The sequence below is a fragment of the Microchirus variegatus genome (assembly GCF_963457635.1).
Source record: "Microchirus variegatus genome assembly, chromosome: 4".
NCBI lineage: Eukaryota > Metazoa > Chordata > Actinopteri > Pleuronectiformes > Soleidae > Microchirus > Microchirus variegatus.
Window position 1 is genome coordinate 24007581 of NC_139805.1, and position 24824 is coordinate 24032404.

At 40.0% G+C, this 24824-nt stretch overlaps 1 protein-coding gene across 1 annotated transcript in view; it reads right to left on the reverse strand.

The window, feature by feature from the left end:
• Positions 1–3948: 3948 nt before the first annotated feature.
• Positions 3949–24824, reverse strand: part of colgalt2b (collagen beta(1-O)galactosyltransferase 2b) — a gene marked incomplete at both ends in the record, with an annotated part of 30949 nt that continues 10073 nt past the window's right edge. The window contains 11 exons of the mRNA XM_083888119.1: positions 3949–4222; positions 7942–8148; positions 8241–8368; positions 8867–8999; positions 9136–9242; positions 9382–9455; positions 9691–9810; positions 11684–11888; positions 11964–12098; positions 13534–13651; positions 15600–15710. Of these exons, the coding sequence (XP_083744245.1) occupies positions 3949–4222; positions 7942–8148; positions 8241–8368; positions 8867–8999; positions 9136–9242; positions 9382–9455; positions 9691–9810; positions 11684–11888; positions 11964–12098; positions 13534–13651; positions 15600–15710 (1612 nt within the window). The remainder of the gene's footprint in view (positions 4223–7941; positions 8149–8240; positions 8369–8866; positions 9000–9135; positions 9243–9381; positions 9456–9690; positions 9811–11683; positions 11889–11963; positions 12099–13533; positions 13652–15599; positions 15711–24824) is intronic.

Consider the following 24824-nt stretch of genomic DNA (forward strand, 5'->3'; position numbering starts at 1 on the left):
ATAGTTGAAGATTCTATGACGCTAAATTATAATGAGGATAATTCTGATGATGAAAGGGCATCAGTTTTAAAGATAATTTATTACATTTGATGGTAAACTGGTCTAAAAATGTACTCAAGTAAAAGTAAAAAGTAGCTTCTTTAAAGGCGCCATATGTAAGAATGTGGCCAAAAACGGTTACTACACTCCACTTCAAAATACAGAGGTCTATTAGGCTTAATTTTCCCCAGCGTTGTAGCGCAGAAGTTGCCAGTTACGCCTGAGCTACAATGGCGGAGAAAACGAAACCTAAAAGACCTCGGTATTTTGAATTTGAGTGTAGTAACAGTTTTTGGCCACATTCTTACATATGGCGCCTTTAATTCAGGCCAATGCTTTTTACTCAAAGTAAAATTGCAAATTTTAAAGATCCCTTTGGAAAATGAATAAAATGTCTATTTAAGCCCTTTTACATTTCCTTGATGATCATCATCATCTGTGTGAATGCATGGAAACAAACTTGCGTAAGATCATATTCATGAACCGCAGATTTGTGTCAAATGTTGTTTGTGAACGAAGCTCACTGAGCGTTCAGAGGAGCTAGTGTCTTGTTGTTAGTCATTATTATTATGATGTGAGGAAGAGAACACACTCACTTTCTCTGGATCTGTGACCTTAACTGCAGAGAGAAACTGAAAAAGGAGATGTGGAGGCACAGGCACTGATTCAGTCTTATCCTTTTTTTATTTCCTTCCCTCTTTTTTTTTTACTTCCTTCGTGTTTCAGACATGTTTATACACGTGTGTGTTTGGATTATGAAACCATGTCCATGTGTGTGTGTGTGTGTGTGTTCCTCTTCGTCACAATGACTTTCCTGTTTGACTCATTTCACCGTGCAACTTATGCAACAATATCACTTTTTCTACATCAACACTGTTGCATATGATGACGTCCACAAATAAATCATCTTCTTAAGATTCATACTCTTATGAATCTCATTCACTAGTGTTGTAAAGTGAGGTTTTAACCTGAGGGCACAGCAGAAACATGTGATCCTCACTGCAGCTGTGGAGACAATCCGTTGACATTTAGCCCAGCAGCTATTTTGACAGGTCACAGCAGGAAATGCACAGGAGTAAATAATCACATAAATGAGGACTGTGGTACATTTAACTCCATCAGTGTCAGGCTGCCTTAAGATACGATACGATATGATAAGATAGTCCTTTATTTGTCCTGCAGTGGGGACATTTACTGTCTTCCTGTCCTGATGTAATCTAACTTCATTTTTAGGTTTTCCATTAAATGGCTAGTAATGTCGCCTCGCAGCAAGAAGGTTGTTGGTTCATGTCCCAGTGCATTATTTCTACATGTTTGTCCTGTGATGGACTGGTGATCTGTCCACGGTGAACCACACCTTTCACCTAATGACAGCTGGGATTAGCACCAGGATTTGGACAGACTATTGACCATTTGTGTGTGTTTTTTTTGTATCCAATCTTAAAACCAACCTCTTTATTTGTAAATTTAAAAAAAAAATGTCAGAAAATTAAGTTAAGTCAACTAAATCTTGAGTGAACTCAACAACTAGACGTTCAAGCTTAAAACAGTGATTTGTACCTGCTTAGCTTTTTATGGCAATGTAACACAAGGAAACGTTTTACACAAGTAAAAAAAAGACATGTAGAGGCCTGATTCAAACATAGTTTATGGCCTGTTTAAGAAATAAATTATATAAAAATTTAGGGCTTTTGGGGCCTTAACTCTCGAAAGCACATATGTCAAACTCAAGGCCCGAGGGCCAGATGTGGCCCGTCACGTCATTTTCTGTGGCCCATGCGTGATTAATTGGTCATAAAAATCTGTGTTAAAATAGGTCTATGCTGCTTTAAGGCGTGTGCGTTGACCACAAACTACATTTCCCACAATGCATGGCGATTGCGTTACCCGCAAAGTGTTGGCATCACCATCGCGGACCGGGTTACATCCATAATGCATCATATTTGTAGCTTGATCAAGTAATAAATACAGAAAGTTATTTAGCAATATGTTACGGAGTAGTTACCTTCATTTTACATTATATTTGGTTAGATTTAGTTACATTTATTCTGTATGACAGTTACATCTGGCCCTTTGAGGGTAACCATTATGCTGATGTGGCCCTCAGTGAAAATTAGTTTGACACCCCTGGTCTAAAGTTTTGGAATGGCTGCTGTAGACGCTCATACAGTGTAAAAGATTGTTTAAAATGTATGTCAACTATAAAATATAAGTTTTTTTTTATTTTACTAAAGTTTATCTGTCCCAGCTTTGGGATGTCGCAAGAGGTTGGCAAAACAGTTGATGGGGCCTGAAGCTGAGAGGCAGAACGAACCCCTAAACAAAGCTAGAATAATTTTTTTAATGTGAAGGAGACTGTTTCGACACCACGGTTCGATGTCACAAAGAGAAAAAAATGGAAAGAGCAGAGGATGTCTGTGTTACATTTAATTCCCTCGGTTTTCAGGCTGTCTTCACTGTATTTACTCATATGACCACTAGGTGGCAGAAAAACCTCTCTCTTTCTCACCGTCTTATTGTAGTGCAGCATTGAAAAGTAACAATGAGCTGACTGTGCGGCATAACAGCAATGATTCTAAAGGCAGAAAAACACTGCACTTCTATCTGAACAAATAGGAGAAATGCCTGAAAACAAAGCAATTAGGAAAATCACCTTTAAGCTGAGGCCAGCTTCACTCAGCCAGTGAACAGTGGGAGGTAATACAGCCAGTGAGCGGGTGATTATCACTTCACAAACCTCTGACTTCACTGGACAATTGCAGCTCCTTGCATGTTTTACAACCATTATGTATAATGAACGTATGAGGTTTATTTTCAGGAGGTTAACGGGTTTGAGGTTTGAGGTTTGCCGTTCAGCCAGCTAAACAATAACAAACATGAAGTTCTCTTCTCGTGCCACAGAAGTGCTGTGTATATTTTGTTGCTACTTTGATGTCATTGGGTTTTTAAGTCCTGACCTTGGATCTAATTTTCATTTGATTGCGCCTCCAAATTCACTGCCAATAATCCAATAATAATCCAAACTGCTGTTAGAGGATCAGCAACATCTGTGTCAGGTTTATGCTGCAGAGAGAGAGAGAGTGAAAACACAGAAACAGAGGAGTTGATTTATTGCTTGAGCCTGGCATCACAACTGGAATGAAACACAGCCTAGAATAGAGGACATGGGAATTTCAATAATCCAGATTTTTTTTTCTTTTTTACAAAACATATTGAAGAATTGTATTTTTTGGAAAGCAAGAATCTAAAGTGATGCAACTGCTCACCATAGAGGCTTCATAATATGATAATGTGCTACTGCTACTCTGAAAGGATAAGTAACAGGACCAGCCTGCTGTGCGAGCGTCATATCTGCACTGACAGAAACGAATACCATCCATTAATGCCCTGCTGCTTGGAAACAAACGCCTGTAGACTCGTCGTTGACCCTTCAAATACAGACACATAGCAGTTTTTTCCGACAGCTTTAAGATTCCTTTATTCGTCAGCTGTCCATGAAAAAAAAAAACACATCTTAAATAACAACAATCTTGTTTGTTTTAAAAAAATATAAAAAAATGGATGTGTTAGAATGTTCATTTCCAGTTTCTAGCAAATGGTGTTAGTTTGCGTGCGTTGCTTGATTTTGCTCAGGACGTGAATCCACATGTTGAGAGGAGGCATGAGGAATAAATAAAGTTTTGTCAAAAGCAGTCTGGCCGTCGTCCTAGAATCTGCTCCTCTTCCTCAGCGTCCCCTCCTGTGGCAGCAGTAGATCAGACTGATTCTTCCTTTGTCCATTTAAAAACCTGTGTGTGTGTGTGTGTGTGTGTGAATACATGGTCAGAATCGTAGTTTTTCAAGTGTGTGTGTACGCGCAACATTACACACTGTGAATGCATGAACACGTCTTTCCCCCTGGTGTCTCTATCAGAGCTCGTCACGTGACGCTCGGGAGGCGGGAGGCGGCGAGTCTCCGGTGACGCTGTTCTGCGCCACCTGGTGGATTTGACCCTGCTGGGCCGTCTTGCGTGCGTGCTGCCGGTCCCAGTCTGTGGCCACGGCTTCGTCGTCCCAGATGGTGGAGGTCTCTGTGTCGCTGATGTAGCCGGGCTCTCCAGTGTAGTGTGTGGGATAGATGAGCAGCGGCTCCACAGAGAAGGCCTTCAGGTTCCTGGGCTCAAAGTGTGACATGAAATCAGTGCTGGGGAAAAAAAGAGAAAAAGAAGAACATCAGATAAAGCGGATGAGGATAGTAAATTACGATAATTGTCTTTTTTGTTACATATAATGAGACGTGTCAGTACTTGGCCAACGACTCAGTTGAGTTAGCACAATTCCCTGTTTGTGAGGCCATAAATGACAAAAGTGCATTTCCTTTTATCTTCTGACTCATCATATTCTATTATGTGGAAATGCTGGTGTCCGCACCATAATGTAATATCAGCACAGACAGCACATTTACAGGAAGTCACATAGAGGAACAGCTCTTTTTCTATTGTAGTCATGATGTTGTAACAAGGATGTTTTTATTCCTGTTTTAAAAATATCTCATTGGCCTTGTGAAAGGCTGGTGACCTTTCCGTGATGTAAAGCATCTACCTACCTACCTACCTACCTACCTACCTACCAATCTACCTACCAACCTACCTACCTACCTACCTACCTACCTACCTACCTACCTACCTACCTAGCTATCTACCAAACTACCTAGCTATCTACCAATCTACCTAGCTATCTACCAAACTACCCAGCTATCTACCAAACTACCTAGCTAGCTATCTATCTACCTACCTACCAACCAAACTACCTACCTACCTACCTAGCTAGCTATCTACCAATCTACCTAGCTATCTACCTACCTACCAAACTACCTGGCTATCTACCAAACTACCTAGCTATCTACTGAACTACCAAACTACCTACCTGCCTACCTACCTAGCTATCAAGCTATCTGCCGAACTACCTAGCTATCCACCTGCATACCTGCCTACCTAGCTACCTATCTACCTACCAAACTACCTAGCTATCTACTAAACGGGGTCGTACCTATGTTCCCCAGGTCCTCTGTTCCCCGTTTTTCCCAAAAAAGGTCCACTTTGTATGTGACAGGGGAACATAGGACCCTTTTTTTGAAAAAGGGTAGGGTTAGGATTAGCGTTAGAGAAAGGGTCCTATGTTCCCCAGTCACATACAAAGCGGGGAACATAGGACCATCTACCGAAATACCTAGCTATTTCGGTAGATATAGCTATCTACCGAAATACGTAGCTATCTACCTACCACAAGTTAATTTATATCTGTATTTATGAGTAATAACAATATTTTCAGACATGTCCTGATATCCTGCACCATTGTAAAGCACTTTAACACATTAGTACATTAAAAATCTTCCATGTGCCTGATACAGTATCTTAAATAATAACATTATTTTCCTGCAACTACACACAGACTGTTCATATTTAGTTATAGATGCTTTATTGTTTAACTCAATAATAATATTTCTACTTCAAATTGCATCCATCAGTTTACACAGAAACAAACAAGGTATTTAAATTAATAATGAGAAAGTCCCAGTACCCACACAGCACAAACATTATATAATGTACTGATTTAAATACATATGATAAGAGAAGATAAACGAACTTTCATTCGATTTTCAACTCCCATCATGTTTGAACACGGTCTACTATCAAAGTGTGTCACTGTTGACCTGCAGCAGAGCCACAGGGAGGAATGATGGCTGTTTGACTTTGACACGTCAATCTTTAGGAGTCACGCTCATGGAGACAGAGGTCAGCACACAGGTCAACTCTCCAGCTGCCAAACTGCCCAACTGCCTCTTTAAAGCCGGTCAACACTCAGTGGAGACAGTAAAAACTTTCACCTCTATCAGCATCTACACCCTCTACTTACAAACACTTTCTCTCTTGAACGCAGCATCAACAAAATCAGACATTTAAGCCTCTTTCACAGTCACTACACTAACCATACAACTGCACTTCTCTCCTTGTACAAGCACTAGTGGGAAATTGATGTAATGACTCAGTGATAATGTTATGGTATTTCTACTTTTCACATGTCAAACTTGAGGCCCCCCAATCAATTCCATGTGGCTCACCACTTAATATGAAGTTATAATGAGTCATTTCTGTATGTTTTTATTCATGAATAGATTCCTTTTTTATCATAAATACATTTATATTGTGTTATATCGCTCCATGTCAAAACAAACACTTTTATTATGTGAAATATGATCATAATTATTGTTATTTTGATGTCTTTTTCACTTGAATGGCCCCCTACTGACCAGACTAGACACTTTTAGACATGTTTAGATCACGTAAATAATATTGAACACTGACCCAGTTTAAAAATAAGTATGACTTCAAACATTAATGCTAACAGTTCGACTCAAAAACTGACCAAATGAACAAGAAATAAGTGTGTTAAAAACCTGCATTTATTTTAATTTCAGTGAATGCCCATTCATTTCTGTTTCAAAAAATATTAACATATAGAGAAATAAGAACTCTGGAAATTATCATTTTTAAGTTTAGGAAGCAAATGTACCTGACACAATATCCAGAATTTAAACTAATTTTAGAGTTTTTCCTGCCACTTTTTCTACATTTACGTCCATATTACTTTTTCCTTCATTTTTCAGTCTCTCACTGTTGAACACACACACTGTGCGTTTACCTAGTAATCTATACAATGCACACTGGACACACAAATCTGTGTATTTATATAGTAACACACACACTTGCACAGTGTCCATCTCTACCCCTCCCCCCACACTCAGGCCTCTATCAATGGGAATCCTGTCCCCGTTCTCCAACCAGCAGGAAGAGCCGCACTGGCCCAAATTCCTCAAAGAGCGAGACGGAAGGGGAAGGGGGAGGAGAAGTGGGTGACAGAGGGGGTAGGTGTGCAAAAAATAAAACATCGAAGACTCTAAAGAGAGTGCAGGAATGCAAGTGGGTGTAAAAAACAGGAAGAATATGAGGAGAATAATGAGAGACGAGGTGGAGGAGGGCTGTGTTTGAGGATAAATATGGGATGGAGAGTCGGGGGGTAAAGGTGGAGGAGAGCAGGAGCCCAGCAGGACTCCTCCACAGAGAGGAAGATACAGAAAAGCAGGCATTGTGCAGAACACTGTACCCACTGAACCCCAAGAACAATCCATGCCCTGTGTCTGAGGGGAGGGAGCGAGGGGGGGGGGGGGACATAATCAGGAGGGAAGGAATGAGGAAGAAAGACAGGGAACATAACGAGGATTTGAACGTAAATGGAGTTTGCGGTCTACCACCAGAGCACAAACCAGGAAACAAAAAAAAAGGAGCATATGAACATGTGTGTCTGTGTCTATGTATAGATAATTATTGTGCACGAGGTCCTTTCGTCGTTCTGCACTGCTTTATTTTTGCACCGAGAGTCAGTATTTAGATGCATGTAAACGTCCTATATGTGCATGTGTAATTTTGATGACCTGGTACTTCTCATTTAGCTTATTTTGCATCTATGTGTGTACTCTGCATGTGGATTATCTGATATTCTCATGTAAGATTGCGGTGCACATGAGCCCATCTATTTGTGGTCTTTGTGTCTCAGTTGGAATTATTTCTGTAGCTTTGTGGTTCCATAAAAAACTATTTAAAGTCTATATATATATATTCCATGTGATATATATATTACATGTATACGGTGGCCGACAGGGGCAAACGCACTGCAAACCCCAAAACACCAGCAAATTTTAGCAAAACCGGCGTTTTGTTACTTGCTGGTGTTTTGTTACTTGCTGGCGTTTTGTTATTTGCCGGTGTTTTGTTATTTGCTGGTGTTTTGGGGTTTGCGGTGCATTTGCCCCTGTCGGCCACCGTACATGTACTGTGTCACGTGTCATTAGTGCTTTGGACTCACTTGGGGTGTTTGTTGAACATGACCGGCAGGTACTCATCGACGGGCAGCATCCTCGTAAGCGGGAGCGCGTCCACCAACTTCCTGGCCCCCTGCTGAGACAGCGCGTAGCCGAGCGTCCAGTAGGAGTAGTCGGCCTCCACCAGGTTGTTTACGCCCTCCACTGATTTCTCCGGCTGCTGCACCTGCATACGCTTCCGTCCCACATAACTGGAGAAGAGACAGAAAATGTGCAGGTGAGACTTCATTCACATTTATATATAGTTTTATTGGTATTTTTAAAAATATATTGACGCTTTTACATGAGGTCCCAGTCCAGCTGGGCTTTATCGACGTCTCCCATTATGGCCTGTAGCCGTCGTTTGAACCACGGCTCAAACCTCACGTCGTCCTCTAAAACAAGAACCTTCTGGAAGCCGCGCTCGATCACCTAAAAAAACACACACAGCAGAGACAAACCTTTAAAATTAGAGGTCAATAATGAACATTGGAGTGTGTGAGTCTGTCAATCACAGCAGAAAGGATCTACTGAGTATTTAAACTTGACTATGCTTCATTTTAATTAATTTTACCATAATTCTGCGATTTTTTTAATCTGTTGACATTTACATTTATTTTACTAGGAAAACCTAAACCTCTGCATGTCTTTGAACTGTGGGAAAAAGCCAGACTGCGCTGAGAGAACATGGGAAAACACGCGATCTCCACAGAAAAGCCCTCGGTCTAACCACCAACTGGTTGTTAGGCAACACTGTCAACCATTATTCCACCACGTGGTCCAAATGTACTAAATCAGACTGGTTGAAAGTGTCTTTTCACTCTTGTTCAGATGTGAGAAACCACAGAGAATCGTCTCCAATCTACAGGCTGGATATGACCTGTTCGCTTGTCCTCTAAGATATTACAGATAGATGCTAATTCCTCTCACCTCTGTCCATATAGAGTGATGACTGAGGAAGCAGCCGATCTCCCCTCTGGTCAGGACTCGTCCAGAGTAAGGATCTTTGTAGTCCGGCATCATCTCTATTCCCAGCGACTGTAACTGGGACGTATTCAGAGCCCTGCAGCGAGAGAGACATGATGTGAGGAGTGGTCGTAGCAAAGCACAGGGGAATCTAAAATCTAACCAGGCAGAAGAAGGATTTAAGAATTTAAACACAGTCCACCGTTACTGGTTATCACTGAGCTGTGACCTACTTTCCGTCCACCGCGTCGGTCAGTGTCGCGTGGAGACCGATGGCGTTCATCGTTTTCGTCATCCTGGTCCTTCTGTCCAGCCGTCGCTTCAGGTTGATGAGGAAAATCTAAACAGGAAAACAGGAAACCATGAAAATATATTGGTTTGCTATGGTTGTGTTAGTATATTCCTGCTGTATAAACTGCAGAGTTACAGTGATATGGAAGTTGTCTTAGCTGCTGTTTCCCCAAGCTCATATAACTCACTTTTTCGAAGCCTATCTTATCATGTGGTGACGACAAGGAGTTCAGGTACTCGGAGGTTTTGATGTCATGGTCGACTGTTGACAGAGAGAAGAAGGCGGTGACAGGGTTAGAACAGCAAAAATAAAATAAAAGTTTTATTTTATATAGTTCTTCAGGTGGTTTATTTAAAATCTGAGCAGAGAGAGGAGCCAGAGGAGGTGGCAGACAGGATGTAATCAGGGAAGGTCAGGAGGGTCAAGGAGTAGAAACAAATCTGACAGGAAAAGTAACCAAAACATGATAGATAGTGATGTGTGTGTGTATACTCACTCAAAGCCTCAGTGATTGTGTGTGTGAAACTGTCACTTTCTTCTTGAACATTTTGCTGAGCCTTGAGAGGGACGGGCAGAAACCCGTAGTGCTCTTTGTTACACACATACATCTGCACACCTGGAACACACAGTAAGCCATTGTTATACATTCAGCTCAGCCAGGAAAAGAGCAAGAACAAGTGTTTTTGTTCAAAATACTGTGACACCAAGTGTTGGCAGCAGTTCTTACTGTAGGACCCTTTTGGCAGCAGCATTAAGTGGCTCTTGGGAAAAAGTGGTTGACCATGCTGTGCTCGTAGTGCAGCGACCATTATTATTATGTCTAATCTGGCCTTTTAGCTTCTCCCTCTCTAGGGGGCGCCACAGCAGATTATTTGATTTGGCCATTTATCCAAGTGTCCAATTGTCCAATTAACAGTGACCAATGGCAATTGGGTACATTGCTAAGGGTAACCTCAGCCCTTGACCTGACAGGGATTTGAACCAGGAACTCTCTGGTTACAATCCCATTAACATTATTCTGAATTGTTAGTAGTAGTCATCAGTCCCTGGCTTCTCTAGTCGACATGTTGATGTGATATTTAAACCCAGAAATCGCTGAAAGTGTCCAGTTGCTGCTGCTGCAGAGCCTAGTATCCATTTTTTTCCATAAAAATTTCCCAAAAAATCTTACTAACGTACATTAACATTTTTTTTCAAAAAAATCTTCCTAAATTTTTTTTTCAAAAAAATCTTCCTAAATTTTTTTTCAAAAAAATCTTCCTAAAAAATTTTTTTCACAAAAAGTCTTCCTAAAAAATGTTTTTTCCAAAAAAATCTTCCTAAATTTTTTTTTACAAAAAATCTTCCTGAATTTTTTTTTACAAAAACTTTTCCTGATTTTTTTTTTCCAAGAAATCTTCCTGAACATTTTTTTTCCAAAAAATCTTCCTGGAATATTTTTTTCCATAAAGGTTTCCCCCCAAAAAACAAGTTTTTATTTTTTTTTTACAAAAATTTTTCCTGATTTTTTTTTTCCAAAAAATCTTCCTGAACATTTTTTTTCCAAAAAATCTTCCTGGAATATTTTTTTCCATAAAGGTTTCCCCCCAAAAAACAAGTTTTTATTTTTTTTCTAAATAACTTTTTTTTCCCAAATTTTTATTTTCCAAGACTTTTTTTTCAGGTGTCAGCTGTTTTATATTATTTTATTTTTTTAATTCAAGAACATTTTAAAAAGTTGCCTGCAGCAATGAAGATTGGGTACCTTGCTAAGGGTAACCCCATCCCATGACCTGACAGGAATTTGAACCAGGAACTCTCTGGTTATAAGCCCATAAACATTATTCTAAATTGTTATGGGCAAAGTAATAATCTCCCAGCCTGGACAATTGGTGAATCAGTCTGGCTTCTCCGGTCTAAATGTTGATGTGACATTTAAACCGCAAAATGGCTGTTTCTGCAGAGAGTTTTATCCTTAGATTTTTATGTATTAATGGATAAAGTTCTCCAGCTACAAAACAAACTCAAGTTGAGAACGTAAACCTGCAACAAAAAAGGGCAAATGTCTTGTTTATTGCCATTTTTCCTCTGGTGAGTCATGCCAAACGTCAAACAGTTTTATTTAATCAAACTAATGATTAAGTTGTGATAAATACAGTCTCTGTTTTCTCTTAAGTTTACTGTTTACTGGGTTTAAAATGGAGGCTTAATGGTTCTGTTACTTCCCAGTGGGTCATCACTCGCACACACATAAAACCTACAAACACTGGCACTGTTACACACTTAAAAACAGCCACGTGTACAATCAGGACACACACACACACATGGCTCCATTTATCCCTGCACATGCTTTCTCATCTGCTTGTAACTAATCTGTATATTACACAGTGTTACACTGCCGCATGTGTGATTCACACTTAAATAATAATTTAAGATGTCACTGACTTAGTGAAAGTGAAGCAGTCGTGAGGTATTTACATCCCTGTTACGAATCAGGTTTTCACACTAACCTGCTTGACGTGCTGAGAATGCAAACACCATGATGTCATCGAACGCCCAGCTGTAGTCTTCGTGAGGAGGGTAGAAGGCCAAGTCCCTGCTGGTTTCACGCCGCAGGTCTAACAGGAAGGTGCTGTGCACCATGGGAACAGGGTAACAGCCCAGTCGCTTCCACTCCCTGATTGGCTGGTAGTCTGGCGTTCGCTTGTAGTAACCCTGACAGAGAAGAGTGAATATTAGGCAAAAGAACAGACAGACAGACAGACGGACGGACAGAGGAGTAAACAGTACCTGTGGAGTGATGCCGCACCAGAAGTTAGAGTAGAGGGAGCGAGACTCTAACATGGGAGCCACCAGCGGCAAGTTCTCAGCCATCATCAGGTCCAGCACACGAGGATTCGTCAACAGGTTGTCACTGTCAACAAACTACAGAGAGAAGAGAAGGTGAGGTCGCTCATCCATTAATGAGCTAAAACAATTAAAGATTCCCAAAGACTGGCTTGGGGGAGTCCATCCATGTTCGACCGCTTTATCCTCCACATGAGAGTGACAGGGTTTTTGGGACCAAAAACATTTTTGGTCCCAAATTTGTCATCCAAAATTTGGCACTTTCTTTGAAAAAATAAACTTTTGGTCCAAAATTTTAATTTTTTTTTGAAAAAACAATTTTGGTCCAAAATATGACAAGAAAATTTTTTTGAAATTTTTTTTTTGAAAAATATTTTTTAGTCTAAAATTTGACAAAAACGTCATGTGTCGTCGAAAAATTTGACCAAAAACGTCATACTATACTATGTCTTCCAAATTTGACGATTTGAGAAAAAAAAATGTTGGTCCAAAATTTGAAAAAAACATCATACTATATACTATGTCGTCCAAAATTTGACAATTTTTTAAAAAACATTTTTTGGTCTAAAATGTGACAAAACATCATAGGAAAGTATGTTGTCCAAAATGACACCAGAAAGTCTAAACTTTTTGTCAGCGGCAGGATTCAAACTGATATCCCTTCAGATGACTCGCACTCCAAGTGCTACATCACTAACCACTCAGCCAGCTGTATTTGTGTGCTTCAACCGAGACATAGTAAACTATGTTATCCAAAATTTGAAAAAAAAGCATACTATACTATGTTGTCCAAAATTTGACAATTTAAAAAAGAAAAAAAACCGTTTGGTCCAAAATTTAACAAAAACGTTTATATTATGCCATCCAAAATTTGACCAGTTGTTAGTAGAAGTTTATCTTTAGTGCTAATTGAACAATAATATGAAAGCAACAACAATTTATTATTTACCAGCTACATTTATTTCCCCAACCTTCAGTTTTGAAAAAATTTGAAAAATTCCCATTTAATTCCTGTTCCCATGGAAAGTTTCCAATTTTGCGATCCTATACCTGGCTTAAACATGCAGACAGCAGGACACAACTCGCTTTGAACTATGCAGAGCTCACTTTTGCACAGCCACTCACACATACTGTACATCTGAGAAGTGAGCTCACAGGAGAAGTTCTGCAAAAAAAAAGTCCAGGGCAACTCTCACATACTGTACAGCCACTCTGGACAAGTTCAGACACATGTCTGAAAGCACTTCATCTGAGTGACTATTAGCTGTCTTGTAATATCTTGTAATTTTCATGCAGGTGTGCAGCTAAAGCCAAACGTCTCATAACTTGTGTGCCACAGCTCCCTTCACCTCCATCATCTCATGCTGCTGTGCTGTGTCAAGAGTCTTGTTTATCTGCATTTGTGCTGACAGTTTTTTCTACAAAAGCCTATAAACCACAGTGTGCTATGAATGAACAATATCTGAATGAATTATTATTGCATATTTTCATTTAAAGTGAATAAATATGTTACCAATATGTAGTCGGCCCATCTCTCCCTGGCAGACTTGAGCGCCGCCTGTCTCAGCTTCATCACATGGTTGAATCTGGAGGGAGGCCAGTGCTTTGGACCCCACTCGTCTGTGTAGGATCTGATGATAAATACAAGTAGAGATATTCTATTTATTTATCTGAAAAATGTGATTATCCCTTTAACACTTAACCCTCAAAATGTACTTATTTTAACCATAAAAGGACCAGAGAATGTCCTGTAACTACATGTAAGTGGTTTGGTCCATTTTTCCAGAATAACTTCCAAATATATGGCAGTTATTTACAATTTACTGCATGTTAAAATACTGTTTTAACAAAACAAAAGGGATTATTTAGAAAAAAACACTGCAGTTGTACACAATCACCAGCTTTTGCAAGTTAAATTTGAAATTGGAATAGTATGAAACATATTTACACATAAGAAATGGCCCACATAATTTCTTTTTAATTTCCGATGTAACTACGTCGATGCAAAGTGCGCTTGTGCAAACGTGTCGTCAGCGATGCACTCGGTTTTAAAGGGTTCTGTGAGGAAATCGGGACAAATGCAGGTGCACATGCAGTCATGTTATCAGGCACTTGTTTAGGTGAGCACCCGTTTTCAATAAAGCTCTCAAAATCAAAGTTTGTGAGAAGCTAAAATTATGATTGTGATAAAAACATAAGTATGCAGTCCTCAAGTTTAATTTTAGCAGTAGGAACCACTTCTGTGAGTTTTCATGGGCAATTCTTTTAACCACAGTGCTGCTGAGTGACTGTGTGCAGCGTTGGGAATGTCGCCACTCGATTGTTTGCTCAGCATCGTGTGAGTTCATTTGACGATGGTTTCAATGTAACAGACACGTGTTTAGACTTAAAAGTTACGCACTACAGCTTTAAAGAAGAACTTTACAAATCTGGTATTTTTCTCTCTCTGGAGCTCCCCCTACAGTTTCAGAGTACATATTTTCTAACACCACCAGTGAAAAGCCGTGGAGCCGTGTCCATGCCAGTCTGCATCCCTTTTGCATGCGTCTGTGTTTTTCAATTCTCGCCATTCTAAAAAAGCCGATCTGGTGTTTCCCTCACTCATTCAGACAGTCATTTCCTCTTCCTCCTCCTGAAAGTCTAAAATAACGCTATCACTGCCTTGATCTTATAGACAGTACCTGGCTAGGGGGGTGTGTGTTTCTCACGAGACCCAAGACTTCTTAAGACCTCCTGTTTCTGAGGACTCCAGGTCAATCTTGCAAAATTTGAAATAATGGTCATACTATACCATGTCGTCCAAAATTTGACAAAAACGTCATACTATACTATGTCGTCCAACATTTGACCATTTTTTAGAAAGAAAAATATTTGGTCCAAAATTTGACAAAAACGTCATACTATATACTATGTCGTCCAACATTTGACAATTTTTTAGGAAAAAACATTTTTGGTCCAAAATTAGACAAAAACGTCATACTATACTATGTCGTCCTTAAATTTGACAAAACGTCTTACTATACTATGTCGTCCAACATTTGACCATTTTTTAGGAAAAAACATTTTTGGTCCAAAATTAGACAAAAACGTCATACTATACTATGTCATCCTAAAATTTGAGAAAAACGTTCTACTGTACTATGTCGTTGAAAATTTGACAATTTTTTTGAAAAAAATATTTGCGTCCAAAATTTGAGAAAAACGTCATACATACTAGGTCGTCCAAAATTTGAAAATTTTTTGGAAAAAAAAAGAATTCTCCAAAATTTGAAATAAAGGTCATACTATATTATGTCGTTATTTTGAAAAGAAATTGACCAAAATTTGACAAAAACAACATGCTATACTATGTCGGGTTTTTTTTTTAAAGAAAAATGTCCAAAATTTGACAAACACATGGTACTATATACTATGTCGTCCAACATTTTGACCAATCTTGTAAGGCTGGTTTTCCATTAACAGACAATAGGGGCAGTGGAGACGGCCCGCAAACCCTAACCTCCACGCAACAAGACATTTAACCATCACAATGACTCTGAAGCTGTTAAATCAGGGTAAAAATCCTGCTTTAAGTCTCACCTCGGCTCCTCCATGGGTCTCCACTCCACATAGTGGTAGACTTGCTGAGCTCCTTTCAACCATTCCCTCAACATGGCAGTGGTGTTGTCCACGTTGTGGTCTGTTGCCGCCCTGAGACACAAACACAGACAACAAAAAGTGTGTCAGTGAAATGAGGCAAACATTTCACCACGCAGTCTGTTGAGAAGGATTTACAGTACATGGAAGCACCAGAGCTCATGTAACATGTGCCAATGACAGATAACACAGCAGGAAGTATTGATAAAGGGACATAAACACACTTATAAAACAGCATTAAAGCAGAAAAACACATAACCATTGATAAAATAACAATTAAATGAATGAATAGAATACATGCACCCTCAAGTCCTCCTCTTCTCTGTGACACAGTCTTCAGGCCTAAAGGACTAAAAGCATCTGGAGCCAGAGTGAGCAACACTTTCCCTCCCCTCTGTTTTTCAACAAATGATGACAAAAATGACCCAAAATACTAAAAAAAAGATGAGAAAGTCTGGAAGAAAACAGTATGTGCAGCAAAGTCATACATATTTTAAGGTGGAACAGAGGAGACGATTACACTCTGAGATCCACTGACATCCAGACAGCTGGTTGTGGAAGATGACGACAGACTTCTTCTTCCACATTTGTGTAATTACTGTCTCAGAGTTAGAGCCTGGGAACTAAAAAGCTTCCTCGCTGTTAGACAGTATCAAGTCTATCGTGTCAGGCAGTGGCAAGTTTGTCAAAAACTAAATTTACCCAATGTAAAATAATGCACTGGTACTATAACAGTGTCCCTGAGAATGTGTTTAACAGGAGACAGATCACACAACATACGCAAGGAAGAGTTTTCAGTGGTTAAGACCAGACTAATAAAAGCTGCTAGATTAGTACTTAGTGATGAGAGACTGCCTCATATCAAACTATGTTGATTAAGATTGACAAAAACCACATTAAGGGGCCAACATGTGGGGATTTTTGAACTCTAGGTCACCAGTCCATGGGGTCCACAGGGACAAAAATTGAGACAAAGCTGTCGGTTCACTTTAACGTTAACCCCCACACATACTGTATGTCCTTATTGTTCCTCCAGAGACGCACAATTCATGCAAAAACGCTTGGTGTAAACACATCTGGCAGCATCCGACTAAAAGGTCAAGCCTCATTAGTTTGCATCAGGACCGTATCATTACAAGAAAATGACTTTCTTGATCTTTATCAGCCATTTCTGGACAGTCTGAATTGACGTAGATTCTTCAGAGGATTCAAAAGAGCAGACTTTACCCTTATATACACTATTGTTCAAAAGTTTGGGGTCACCTATACAATTTTTTGGGTGTTTTCCATTAACAGTCACACTTTTATTCATCAAAGGAGTTGCAAAATGAATAGAAAATATAGTCAAGACATTGACAAGATTAGAAATAATGATTTCTATTCCAAATAATAACTTTGCCCTTTCATCAAAGAACCAGCAAAACTGTTTTCAGCTGTGCTAACATCATTACACCAGGGTTTTCAAGGGTTTTCTAATCATCCAATAGCCTTCTAATGTGATTAGCAAACACAATGTACCATTAGAGCACTGGAAATGGGCCTCTATACACCTACACTGTTAGAAATAAGGATTCCAAAAGGGTCCTTCTACAAGGGCTGAGGTTCTACCTGGAACCATTTGCTTCTGAAAAAACCCTTTCCTGAATAAAGGGTTTTAAAAGGGTTCTTGGTGGAACCTTTATAAAAAGGTTCTACCTGTATAGAGTGTAGAGTGCTTTTCCTTCAAAAACATGGACATTTTTAAGTGACCCCAAACTTTTGAACAGTAGTGTATATAAGGAAAAGGTGAACTGACAACACAACACACACACACAAAACTCATCACAGCCACAGACGCTGTGGTTAACACACAGATTATTTCCACTTCAGCTCACACAGTTGCCTCAGTGGAAACACACAGACTTCTGTCTGTGCTGGTGAAGAGAGTGTGTGTGTGTGTGTGTAGGTTTGTCCGAGTGAAATTAAAACTGTAAACAAATCTAATCTAAATTTCACCTGTTTCTGCCTCTCTGGATTAAATAAAAAAGGAAAGGTCAACAGAGCGCGCGGTACACAGTGTGCATACAAACACACGCATTTAGTGAGCTGGAGTTTTCCACTGCTCTCTGTAATATTCCTATCAACCGTCCGCGCTCCAAAATAACACCCAATTATAGAAACACGCGCAAACGCACACTCGTGTCCCAATATTTTCAGGTCAGTACACGACAGAGAAGAAGAAGAAGATTACAGATTATTGTCATTGAACCCACATTTAGCGCAGAAACACCTGTTCTCCTTTTTAACGACACGCTTACACAGAGCACACACATGCTTATGAGCTCACAGAAATAACACAGGCGCATGCACGGTCCTGTGTGGGGAAGAAGAAGAGGCCGAGCGACTTCATGCAGGGAATCTCAAACAACTTAAGTCAGACGGATAAATTCCTCATGAAACATAATCAGCAGCTGGAAACGCCTGAAGGAAACAAGAGCGGTCAATAACTTTAATAACGTGTGTGCACGACACGTGTGTGTGTGCGTGCATGTGCAGGTGTGTCCCAAACTATACAGATGTAAATGTTTGTGTCGTGAGAGAGAACAGTTTGTTCCACAGCAGAGTTCTGACTTTATTCTCATAATTCTGACTCGAAAACTCATAATTCTAACTTTAAACTCAGACTTTAACCTCAGAATTCTGACTTTATTCTCAGAATTCTGACTTTATTCTCCGAAATTCAGACTTTAAACTCAGAATTCTGACTTTATTCTCAGAATGCTGACTCTATGAATGAATGAATGAATGAATGAATGAATGAATGGTTTATGAATGAATCGTTTATTTCAGGCATGACAAGTAATCAATATCTGCACACATCGGCATTTAAATTCATACACATGACCGAAAGGGACAGCGGGAGAAGCACAGCTTATCTAGTCCCCGCCCCCCTCTATACTCAGAATTCTGACTTTAAACTCAGACTTTAAACTCAGAATTCTGACTTTATTCTACGAATTCTGACTTTAAACTCATGTTTATGACTTTAAACTCAGACTTTAAACTCAGAATTCTGACTTTATTCTAGGAATGCTGACTTCAAAACTCAGAATTCTGACTGTTCTCTGGAATTCTGACTTTAAACTCATAATTCTGTCTTTAAACTCATAATCCTGACTTCAAAACTCAGAATTCAGGATCTTTTCCTGTGTGGCCCTAATCCTCTTCCGTACAAAAACAACATAAAGGAGTTTCATCAAATTGAGTCCAAACTTTGGTGCCCACATATCATTGGTACATTGGTCCATCATTAGTCAAAATGTGTTGGCCTAATGTGAAGACCTCATGTTTTTATGAGCACGATAAACACGTGTGAACGTGTTCACAGGGACAGTTTGTGGTCACTTCTTCACACATGGTGCAAATGTTCACTTGGACTTACAGATGGAACAAAATGTTTTACTAAAAACCTTCACAGCTCAATCAAAGTGTCGTGAGAGCACGAAACACATGGAAACCAGAGCATGAATAAACCGAAGCAACAGACATGACGTGATGAAATGTGCCATGAAACAAACAAACAAACAAACAAACACAACCAATGAGGACACAGAGGAGCTCATGGACACTGAAAACCCAGGTGAAACTAACCAGACACAGGTGGACAGTGCATGCAGATCATCAAACCCCAAACCAGGACAGGAAGCAGAACTCAACAAGGTACAAACACAAGGAAAATTTCAAAATAAAACAGCTGAAAATCACACAGAGAACTAAAAACACAATGTAAAGGAAACAGAAGTGTTCACTTAGACTCAAGAAAGACATTAGAACTTTTAAAAAAGCCTCAAGAGAATCTTTTCAAATGTGCTACTGTGTGTGACTCACACATCACCTGCTCGCAAACATGTTTTTGCAGTCTTTAACATTCAATTCCTTTTCAACAGCTGCAACAGGACGATAATTCTAGTTTTTATCATGTGCTGGAAACACAGGAATATACATGTGTTCCTACATGTCATCAATACAACCAGGACGATGTGTTTAAACACCTGTAAAACCTTTTAATGAGAGAGCCGGAGTGAGAGCAGGACGGAAAGAAAAGAGCTGATGAAAGGAATTCATTTTTATTGCTAAACACAAACTGAAAAAGTGCAAAACTTTTTCCAGAATCAATCAACAATTTGGTCAAATCCTAATGCAGCTCACTAAAATCAGATCAAATATAAGGGCTGACTGTTTGTTTTTTTACAACACAGCAGTAAAATGCTAATGAGTCTTTTGTCCTGAGAAAATACAAATGAAAATATTGCTGGGAAAATCTCTGCATATTTTCTGGGCCTCTTCTTGGCAGCAGAGGTTGCAGGTTTGTCTCAGAGATGATTATAAAAAATGACACATGGGATCAATTACATCACATTTTACCGATAACGGGGGGAAACATTGAGGTTTTGCAGCTCTACAGCTCAGACGTACAGTGAACAGAAACAGTAAATCACAGCCTCTGAGAAAGTCATAAAATATCTTCACTCAGGATGATAAAGTATAGTTTTCAGATTGATTTTTTTCAGCACGTTTTTTTTTTTAAAGAGCGGCCCGCCCACTGCACGGAGCAGCCTCTCTGAGCTGAACAACTGTGTGATTTTCCATTACCAACATCACAGCTCCGCATGCCTCTCGATTTCTGGAAATGTGGCGAGTGATGATGTAACAGGGAAGCACTCGTACTTAAAATGCACGTGAAAGGGAGGGAAAATGCTTTTGCTTATATGTTGACAAGACACCACATATTGTCCTTGTGCAGGAGGAAACAACATTCTCTTTAGCTTTAACAGATCCTTTCCGATGCATGTCTCTGATACTATGAGGACTTGGCGTGCAAACACAGCAATTAAAGCCACAAAATGATGCGATATGCACTGAGGATATCAGTCCATCCTGCCCCCTCCTCATTCCTCCTGCGTGTCTCCTCATTTATTTTATTTATTTTTTTGAAGTTTACATTATAAGCTGCAGCCTCATTACTCGGTCGCCTGCAGGGTTAAGATCCTGCTCCGTCTTTATGATCGGCATCTGGACAACACATGCTGGCAGATGGCCTCACCTACACACATCACACTGCTCCTTCTTCCAATCGCTGAATAATATCCACCTTATTCTCACAGCGTTATCTGATCTCACCACATTGAGCCACTTAAGAAATTCGAGGCTGCAGTGTCACACACCAAAGTCACAAGACAACACATTTAAACCTAAGCACTTGTGGATTAACAACTCCTATGTGCTGTGATGTAAAATTGCAGAGATTTTCTATGGACTTTGGTAAAAGTAATTTATTGGTTTATTACAAAGCGACAGTCAGAACAGGATGTCAAACTGCATAAAAAGGCAGTTAAAATATTGATATGATATGAAATCCTCCTAGTAAAGTGTAGATTTCCCAACTGACAGCCATGTTGTGTCATTATAAGCACCCGTGTGGGAAAACGCGGCATTTTAATACTTATATTTGGGAATCTGGAGGCCCTATGAGTAAGCAAAGTGTGAAAAAAGATGACTCAGTCATGTTTTTGTGGACGCCTCAGTCTAAATACAGGAGATAAAACACGCAATGTTGACTCCCGCGCTCATCACTACGTCACAATGAGACATTCCTGTAATTGTTGTCCCGCTGAGCTCCGCTTTGTCCCTAAAAAAAAACGCGAGAGTGCTGGTGAGGGTGATAGTATCCGGAAGAGCGGAAGTCTGCGAAGTGTTCTATTCTTGGCTCCACAGTGCAGCACAGAGTTCTACACAAACTTCCAGCCTCAGAGGATTTACGTGTCCAGTCCCGGCTAGAGTCGTCAAATGATGGCTTTTCCGAATGCTAACTGCTGTTAGCTGCCGGAGCCTCAGTGACGCTGACGTGTAGTTTCCTGTGTCTCATTTGCATTTGACCAAAGCGTGTCACAGACATGTTCATTAGGACACCAGGGAACTAAATAAACTAAACAAAACAGGGTTATAATATGTCTCTTAAAGTTAAAGACAGCATCTCCATCACCTCATTATCATTATCAACCCCTCACTTCACTCCTCTGTCCTTCTCGACGACAGAAAAGTGTGTCGGGAAGGTGATCAGCTGCAGTCTGACATCTGGCCTTAAACACACAGGTCTCTCAGACCGGCTCTAAAAGGTAAACACAGGTTTGAAAGGACCCAGCAGGCCAGTGTCAGCTGACTGTTGATTCAATAAACTATCTGGTATCGCATTCCAATAATGACTGGCTGCCGCTGCTGCTGCACATAATTAAGAAGGAAGAATGCCTCTTTCAGACCTGAGCAGATGCCTTAATAACTATGCTGGTGTGTGTGTGTGTGTGTGTGTGTGTGTGTGTGTGTGTGTGTGTGTGTGTGTGTGTGTGTGTGTGTGTGTGTGTGTGTGTGTGTGTGTGTGTGTGTGTGTGTGTGTGTGTGTGTGTGTGGAGTTGATAGTATCGTCTGTGGCTGCAGGAATCTTATTGGACAAGCAGGGCAAAGGAGAGAGGGGAAGATGGGTGGAGGTAGACGGGCAGAAAGGTGGAGGAAAAATGCAACAAGAGGAGGAACAGGAGGGAGGGGCTGAGGAGACGACTGGACCTCCTGACTGAAATTCCTCATGTCTGTCAGGGTCAACAAAGGTTGATGGGCTCACACTGGAGTGTCATATGTAAAGAGCTTGGTTAAATATTACATAAAGCTAGTGTTGACTGTTGGTAGGAGACAGAATGAACCTGTGAACTTGCGATGAATCGTTTGGTCCATAAAATGTTGTTTTTACTCATTTCATAATCAGACTTTTTGTATTTTTGGCTTTTAATTTCTATAATATTGTACCCTTTTTTTGGTTAAATGTATGCCAGGTTGTGCATTAGTTTTTCTGTGTATTCTTTTATTTTTAGTGAATCATAAACAACATTAACTAAAATACTCGCACTAACACACTTAAGGCCCAAAAATGTCCTCATTGAAATCCTCGTTGGAATAGAAAGTAATACATGTGCTTTTAATTTGGCACCAGTTACCAACAATACGAGGATTTGGTGAAATGCCAGACATCACAGATCAGATAAATAATGACAATGATCATTTACACTTATATGATGTTTTCTTTGACATTTTGACATCAATAAGAGGATTAAGGAGCCACACAGTGGTGCAAATGGCTAACACTGTTGTCTCACAGCAACAAGGTTGTTGGTTCTGTGTCAAAATATAATTTTAGATGAATTATTGTCTTGATATTTGCACATTATGTTCTACAGACTGAAGAGAAGGTCTTTGGTTCTCATAGATCTGCACAAATATCACACAGTAATCATTTTACATGTGTTTTTCCCTCTGATCGCAATCGCAATTTCCTGTCAAAATAATGAGCTGTGTGAATGAATGATTGTCTTCCCGCGATGAACGTCGATGAAGAGGATTTGGACGGACAGTATGTGGCTTTAAGTACCTCTGTGTAAGAGCATGGCTATAACAATTCAGACTCACAGTCATAAAAACTCGCGATGTGAAACACAAAGAGGACAGAGAGATGATTTAATGAGCGACGGAGGAAGGAAAAGAGAGATGTGCAGGGCGAGATGGGAAATGAGAAACAGGGAGGAACTGACTGAGGGAGAGGCAGCGCAGTGGTTTAGCAGTGAAACTGATGACACACACACACACACACACACACACACACACACACACAGACAGATGGATGGTGCTAAAATTATTTTTCCACTATGAATACATGAGCACCAGTCTTTCTGATGAATCCTCCACTGTTCATGAGAACACAGTGGACCTGTTTCATCCTCTGCCTTCAAACCAAACCAAACTTCATCTAATCTCATTCCATATCTTCCAGATGAGACCGTCTTTGTACCACTGTGTCTCACTTTCTGCCAACTCTATCAGCTCTGACAATCCTGCAGGACGTCTGCAGGAACACATGGGGCATCGACACGACGATGCAATGCAGTCCAGGAAACAGAGAGATTAAAACGGCTCAGGGATTATTAAGACTGTGTTCTCTGCAGTCCATATGAACAGAGACTTCCAGAGTTCACAGAGAAAACCTTTGCTCTGGGGCAAATGAGACAGAGCTGGACAGTTTTGGCAGGTCCGACGTCGTCAGCTGCTTCCTTTCAACTTCACAGAGTTCTGTTGGTTGAGTCTGAATGAAGAGCTGCCAACGTTTCAGTCTCCCTCTGCGTTTAGTCCACATAATATACTCCACTTCAAGCTTCCACGCTTCAACCTTCCAATAGCAGCAATAAATAAAGTTCATATTTAAAGCCTACTTACATACATTAACTTGTTTTTATGGTCAAAAAACTCCTAATTGCTGGAAACAAGCAGATAGAAATCTCTCCTCACTGAAGCTCTCGTCAGTCGCGCCGTTTCAGGCTGAAATCTCACACCCAGAAGACACAGAACTGTCTTGTGATTGGCCAGCCAACGAGAGCTTTCCCAACTGTCTTGCGATTGGCCAATACCGGGAAGTGATGTATTTAGCACACCAGCTCTCAGAAGCACAGCTCCCTCCTCTGGAACGGTGGATGCACTGCTACTCATTATCAAAACATTGTTCCAGAGTCAGAAGACACTGTCGCAAGCGAAACACCGCCACAACGGACGTTATTCTTCTTCTGCAGTACAATGTACGCAACTGGATGTACCCGGACCAGGACTCACACTAAAAACATACTAAAAAACAGCGTTAATTGGAACTTCCATTCTAGGTCAGCTTTAAAGAAAATAATAATATATCTGATGTTTCAGAAATACTCTGCAGCTATATGATATAAAAACGGAATCATTCCATTGACAGTTAAGCTGAACACATTTGAAAGATGTGTCACTGACCATCATATCTATTCTTCACACTATCACTGTGTGAATCATTTCTCTATTGTGATGAGGAACTCACCCACACACTTTGAGCCAGAGACCACCGTGAGTGAACATGAAGGAAGAAAATCCCCAGATAAATCACTTACACAACACTATGACAAATACAATAAAATAATAATAATTATAATGGGTTTTTAAACTGCTGGGCTGTTTCTAATGTTTGCTTAACCATTTCCTCAGGGTGGAGTAAGTGACAGATGGGCACATTATTACTCATTTTATTTTGTTTGCCAGTTTCATAAAAAAACAACTAAAAATGTTCATGTC